We start from the raw sequence: 7363 nt of genomic DNA on the forward strand, positions 1-7363 counted from the left end.
TTTTTATTTTTTACAGAAACTGCTCTCTGCTCCTAAAATAATTAATGAGCAGTCATGTTTAGAATAGGATAAAAATAAAATATCTGCAAGGCTGTTCTAATAGTTTCTTATAGTTCTTAAAGAAAAATCTGATTCCTTTAAGATTTATTGGGCAGGTGAAAGTTTTATGAAATAATACATTGTAAATTCGCCAAAAAACAACAATAACAAAAACAAAAACAAACAAACAAACAAAAAACATCCCTGAGACATTTCTCATAAGTTTGTATATTTAACTCTTATTTAACTGCTATTTTAGTTTTTAAAAAATAACACATTCATTTAAATTAATTATATGTAAATATAACTGAGCGTTCAACTGACATAGACAAAAAAATAATTAAATCCTTTATAACTTTTTTGTTGCTATTTTGATTGAGATTATTTCTTTCTAACATATTCACATTCACAATGTAAATATATGTAGTTTAAAAACTATTTATTTGAAAAGGAGGCAGGCAGAAGAATAAACGTATTTCACCCTACTCCTTTCTGTATGCATCTTACTTTTCACACTTTACACAAATAAAATAAAATAAACAATAAAAAATGTAATGCTGAATACCATGCTAGTAAAAAGTGAAGTATCAACTGCTTTCTGACTCACTGAGTGGTGCAAAAACATGAGACATTGGATGTTCCTGTATTCATTTCCTATGTTTTAAATAACAATACTTCACCTAACAGTTGTTCACTTAAACTCCGAGCCTTCATATTCCTATCACCAGCTCTGAGCAGGTCATCACACCTCGGTGGGTGACTCTGTCCAACAAAGCCTCAGAGGGGAAATGGGAAGTGGTGGAGAGGGGATTATTACTTTAATGCAAAAGAGGAATCCACTCAGAGCTCAGGAGAGCCAGCTGTGGAGTCACTGACTGAATCCACAGCTGGATCCTGGCTGAATCCTCTAGCCTGAGCTTCTCAGCGGGAACCTGTTTTGAATTGTGCTCGGTTTTGCGCGTTCTGCTGTTTGGAGGTGAAAACATGAGCCGAATGAGGGAGGAAGAGATTAACAATGCTTACCAGACATGCTCTTCATGGAGCACTGGCTGTTTTTCCTCTTTCTCTTTGGCACATCTGGCCATCTGGAGGAAAACAGCAACATTATAGTGATCAGAGATAATAGCAAAAACAAAATAACATGGCTTTGGAGATGTCTAACAGGTTAACTGACACATTTGAGCTAATCGGAGGAATGCCTATGGATGTATTTCTTGGCCACACCTCGAACACACTGCTGTCGAGTTGGACGTGACGGGAAAGTTAAAAGAAATCAGCCAGGATACCAGGAAGTGAAATGAGAACAATTTCCAGATGCTTCACGTTTCCTCGTTCATCTGTTCAAAAACATTGCACGCCTCTATAGACATGATGGGAATGTCCAACCATCATACCGCTCAGGAAGGAGGCGGGTTCTGAGTTCCAGAGTTGAATGGGTTTTGATCTAAAATGTGCAGGTCAATCACAGGACAAAGACCTGGTGAAGATGCTACTGTAGGACAGTGAGACAGCGTCATTATGCAGAATGAAATGTGTGCTGTACTAACATGGGCTGAAAGTCACTCAGTAAGGAGGAACGGCCTTTTAATGTTCCACACAAAACATAAAATGCCAGATTGCAGTTTGCAGACACACACAGGGACAAAAACCTTCACTTCTGGACACTAGGGGTGTCCTGATGCAACTTTTTCACTTCCGATACGGCACCAATATTGTAGCTTCGCATATCAACCAATACTAATATTGACCCAATTCAATATCAGGACAAATCATACATAATTTTAATACTTATTTTTTAGTGTGGAATGTTAAAAAGGCTTGATCAAGTGATATTACTCAAACAGAGAACGTAGTCAACAGCAACAAGTATGAGAACAACTGACCTATTTATTTTTAACCTTTGGGTCTGTGTGTGGGATACAAGCACTGCTGGACAGAAATGATGGAGCGGACAGACTTCCAATGTCCATACTGGATTGGGACACCCTTACTGGAGACATGTTCTGTGTTCTGATGAAACTAAAGTGCAACTGTTTGGCCATAATGAGGAAAAAGTGGGATGCTTGTAAGCCTGGGAACTCCATCCCAACTAAGAAGCACAGGGGTGGCAGAATCATGTTGTGTTGTGTTTGCTGCAGGTAACACTTCAGAAAATAGATGGCATCAAGGGGATAGACATTATGAAGGAATATTGAAGCTAAAGAAGGAAAGTTAAAGCTTGGGTGTAGTTGGATAAATGGCAATGATTCGAAGTAAACAGTCAAAGTGGTTCCAAAGTTTAAAAAAAAAAGTCAAAGTTCTGGTGCGACATCACAAAGCCCTTGATCTCAGTCTTACAGGGATTTTGTAGGTTGGTCTGAAAAGGTGTGTGGTAGCGAGGTGGTCTACAAACCCGCCTCAGTTCCACCGGCTCCATCGGGAGGAATGAACCAGAACTCCAGCAAACTATTGGGAGAATCTTGTGGAAAGAAACCCAAAACATTTGACCTAATTCATGTAGTACCAAATACCCAGGAGATGTATGTAAACTTCTAATCTTGAAAACATGATGTAATGAATAAATCTGGCATATCCTGCCTCCTATTATTGTTTCCTTTAGCAAATAAAAATAATTCAGGTAATTCCAGTTGACCTAAAGCAGGAGAAGTCTGGTCAAATTTAACTATGTATCTTTTTATTCAGTATACAAACTTCTGGTTTCAACTGTACATAAAGAACAGTTTCAGGGCTTGAAAGACCAAATGCGAGAGTATGAGGAGAAAAACATCCAAAAAACAAAAAACTCTCTCCCTCCTGGAGCTACTTTGGTCTAATAATATCACTTTCAGTGAGCTGTTCAGATTTACAGGATGCTGCTGCAGGCCCAACCCTAAATTATCTAGCCAACCAATTTTTTTATCCCCACCCCAATGTCACTTCAATTCAATCATTCACAGCTGGAAGCTGGAAATTCCTGCCACTGAAAGAGAGATGAGTGGGCAACAGGGATTCCACAAAAAGAACGGGAAAAGTCGGCAGCGCCTCTTAATCCTCAGCATCTAAATCCTTGAAAGCACACAGAAAAAGGACAAACAATCAGGAAAAGGTTTATATGAATGAGGTTTTACCGTTGGGATATTGACTCACCGGGACCGGTTTGGACAGTACGGGGGGTTTAACAACTGGGTCGATTTACCACATGACCCAAAACAATATTGAGTCTAAAAGATTAATTCAGTAACAACAGGAATTAGTAGCAACTGTCCTCTGTCAATAAATTATTACACTCTGCTTAGGCTCTCCATAAACACACCATAAATATTTGATTTTGCAAAGCTTGACAAACAAGCTCATATTTAGGGAAGCAATAGTAAATATTTTTGCAGATGAATAAGATTAAGAAAACAAAACAGTTTTTATATTTACTGTGAAATTTATGGGGTAGGCAAAAGAGAGAACCAGTTAACTAATAGCAATACTTTTGAATATAAGAAAGATAGATGATCACAAAGCACAAATATTCTGCTTCCTGGCTCTGAGACGGGTTATTTCATCACAAACACGAGATATTAAAACAGCTAAATTCTTCCAGTCCAGCTGTTGCCAACATAGCTAGTTCTGGTGAAGGACGTGTAAGCTAAGCTAGCATGATGGGTCTGGAGCTGGGTGATATGGACTTCAGTAGTTTTATCACAGTATTTTGTGGCACTACTGTGAAAACAACAAAACTGACAATAACAAAAACATTTTTAACTGACTAAACTACATACAGTAACTGCATTAAGTCATATTTTCAAATGTATTGATATTTATTGATTGATATATATATTTATTGATGCTCTCATTGGACAGTGGAGAAAATAGTAAATCTAACAATCCCTACAGTACTGATAGTTTTGTGGGACTTTAAACGTCATTCATTGAAATTAATAGTTAAAACTATAAATCAAAATTATCATGATACAAAATCTATCACGATAATCAATGATACAATATGCCTGGTCCTACGCCTAAGATAAGGGAAACCTTTTAATCTCCATTTGGCATCAAAAAAGTATTTTTGAATTTGAATTGAATTATTTTAACTCTGATAGTTTTCTACATTATTCTGTTGGAATAAGGAAAACTGATCAAATCTCATCCCATGAGCCGGATGGTCCATTTGACCTCTATTCTATTTATCTTTTTGGTTTGATCTGATACTTTTCCTCTTTATCAGTTGTTTTCCTTGCGCCTTCTGCTGTGGTTACAACAGGATATCAGGGTGTGTATAATATTTACCTGGACTAGAACACAATTTAGTATTTCTTTTTAAATCCTACATCTCATTTCATTCCATCTCCAGGTATCCTGAGGACAGGCCACTCTATCATTTCAGTGTTTTTTTTTTGGGATTACTCAGAACTGAGTAAATCATATCAATGGACGAACACATGCATGGCTAGTCGGCACAAGCAGATTTTCCAGGATGAAGATAATTCCTTTAGTAATCTCTTTACTGCCTCCTGTCTTGTTCTGTGATTCTCTGTGTTTCCTCTTTCCTGGCGTTTTCAGGGAGAGGTCGGCACCAGCCAATCCACACACGGCCGCCTGCTGGATGTACATCTCCTTTCCCATCTCTGCCTCCAAATCTATGCTTCCACACCAAATCCCCCCCTCATTTCATTCTAGTGTTTTCCTATTTTGCAGCTGCCCTTGAACCTCTCGCCCCCCTCTCCTAACCTCCATCAGCAGCATTAGATAACTCCAGCCTCCCTCTCCCATTGGCTCCACGTCTCTCACTCGCTGTCAAATCCCATCTTTCTCCAACCAGAAAGAAAGCTAATTTTTGCTGACATTTTCCTTTTCTTGCTTCTTCACGGTGGAGCGGGTGCATTATAGGTTTAATTACGACACAACACGCTCGGTTTGTACCGAGGTGGGAAGACGCCCGCAATGAGGGAAAAAAACACAAACTCTCAGTTAAATTCAGTCAGGTCATGTTTTTGCAACCGGAGCAGGAGTGACAGCAGCAGCGGTCCAGGAGAGCTGGCTGACCGGTGTGACGCCATGGTTACGAGCTGGAACCAGAGGCAGTATGATTCCAGAATCAACGGAACACATTTCAAACATTATTAAAATGTTACTTTAACCAATAGGGGCGCTACAAGCATGATAACGTGTAGTCAATAATAATTTGCTCAATAATAATAATAACAATGTATTTTAGTCTTATGATTATTTAATCGTTAGTGAAGGCGTAGCAATTAAATTAGTATTGAAAGTGCGAGTAAGAGTAAGAGTACATACTTAATATTCAAATTGAAATGTGGAAACATTTATAAAACTTGCCAACAAATGCAATACAGGCGGAACGTGAAAGCAAAGCCTGGAGGCTGAAAGCTGCTCAGAAAGCGTTGTATGCTGGGAATTTGAACAGCAGACTCTTTATTTAGCAAACAGGGTTTAGAGAATCACATGCCTGCTGCCTCCTGCACGATCATCAAAAGCAAAACAACCCACTGTCGGTCTGAAGATTCTGTGTGTTTGTACTGAGCAGCTGTTTAACGCCGCTTCAATTAGTAGCTGATCGAAAGTTATTATGTTTGAGAAATTTCTTGACCGACTAATTGGATTTGCAAATTTAGAACAGTGACCACTACGATCAGAACAAAAACTACATGCTGAAACTACTGAAACTACACGAAGGCGCCTCTATGAACTATTTCCTCCGTACCAACCTGTTAATGCAGTACGGCTGCAGGATATGCATGTTGCTCCCTGTGCAGGAATTAAAACTACTCAGCTTTTCCTCTGAATCAGTCAGAGTGTGCCATCCAGGCTCTTTCTCGGGAAAGCAAGCCGCAGGTTTAAAATCCCCAACTGGCAGCACTCCAGAGTGATCCTCGAACAGTTCTGTGAAGTCGGGCTTAAGTCGCCTCTCCGGGCTGAAACGTCTGTGGCGGTGGTTGCTCTCTTTCTCAGACTGGCGGCCGGAGCGATGGAGCGCTCTGTTTATTTCCCTCCCTCGCTCTCAGGCTGCTCTGGTCCAGCCTCCCTCTCTGTGATCCAGTCTACCCTCCCCTTGCTGTGCACCTGAGTGTGTACTGAGAGTGTGTGTTGTTGGTCGCAGTAGTTTGCTCTCTGTCATCAGCCAAACTCAACGGCAAGATAAAGATTTCCAGTAGCAGATATCTGATCAGCATCTTCAGCCTGCTCACCGAATGTGCCCTCCTGAAAATGCCCATCTAGCTGTGACACTGAGCAGCTATCGAAAAAAAAAAACAGACTATAGTTTGCTCCATACACCATACACTGTTGTATGCAGTCTATGGTGTGCAAACAGGCTCAGCTTTATGTCTCTAACACAAAGTGGAGCATTGTTGTGAAGGGAAAGCCTGTTTACTCTGATGTTCACAAATACAACTAGTGTAACCACCTGTCTTTAAATGTCACCTAATTAGTACACGGTGTGTTGTTTTATCTCAGTTGTTTGGTCAAAGGCCCCAGAGGAACACACAGCATCATAAAGACTAAGGAACAGATCAGCTCAGAGGAAAAGTCCTGCTAAAGTTTAAACCGGGGCTAGGATGGATAGCAGAGGTGTCCCAAAGAATCGATTCACACAGAAGAATCCTGATTCTCATTCACTACGATTCAGAATCTACTCAAAATGTTCCAAAAATTAATTTATTTTATAACTATGTAGAATGTTCTGAGGTCCAGACGGTTCTGGGACGAAGCTACAAAAACGAAAGACAGAGAGATTCAACCGTCACGTTGAAGACGAACATTTGGATTCGTTTTGCATCTTATTGAAAGGCTGGGGAGCCAGAGCCTGACATGAGCTTCACCGTGTGCAAGGTTCAGGAAATGAAGATTGATCAGAAGTTTGTGGTCATGTTTTATGCAGAAATGTTGATATTTCGCTTCAGCACGTCCATTTCCACTATCCGGTTATTGTATCAGCATATGAAATGCTTATTTTATGATTCTTCTCTCAATAACTACAAAGACAGAGGACAGAGAACGACCTGTACCTGTGTAGCACTTTCTCAAGTTCCTAAAGCGCTTCACACTACTTTCAGTCATTCACCCATTCATGCTGATGGTGGCAAGGCGGATGAAGTGACTTGCCCAAGGACACAACGACAGAGGTGGATGTGACCAGGGATCGAACTGGAAACCTACCGATTGTGGGATGAGCTCCGACTGCTGGAGTACAATCTAGTACAATATAGTAACTTCAGGGCTCTGGAGTCTTGAAAGCAAAATGTGACCTGATTTCTCAACAGTAAAACCCAAAGAGACTCATTAGAAAGACTTGGGTGTTTCTAACTTGGGATTATAAATTTGCTGGTCTTAA

The 7363-nt window shown here is 40.1% G+C and overlaps 1 protein-coding gene across 4 annotated transcripts in view; it reads right to left on the reverse strand.

Moving 5' to 3' along the window:
- The window catches only part of LOC106939756 (thyroid hormone receptor alpha), a 26352-nt gene extending 20362 nt beyond the window's left edge, over window positions 1-5990 (reverse strand). For all 4 annotated transcript variants that reach the window (XR_001422910.1, XR_001422909.1, XR_001422908.1 and 1 more), the window contains exons 1-2: window positions 5739-5990; window positions 1063-1124 (exon numbers count right to left, since the gene is read on the reverse strand). Coding sequence is in view for 1 of the 4 variants with exons in the window: in XM_015022294.1 (XP_014877780.1) it covers window positions 1063-1124; window positions 5739-5770 (94 nt within the window). In the remaining 3 variants the exon portion in view is untranslated. The remainder of the gene's footprint in view (window positions 1-1062; window positions 1125-5738) is intronic.
- Window positions 5991-7363: the final 1373 nt, after the last annotated feature.

The sequence above is a fragment of the Poecilia latipinna genome, unplaced genomic scaffold (genome assembly GCF_001443285.1).
Source record: "Poecilia latipinna isolate Pla-1442-1.1 unplaced genomic scaffold, P_latipinna-1.0 Scaffold2973, whole genome shotgun sequence".
NCBI classification, from domain to species: domain Eukaryota; kingdom Metazoa; phylum Chordata; class Actinopteri; order Cyprinodontiformes; family Poeciliidae; genus Poecilia; species Poecilia latipinna.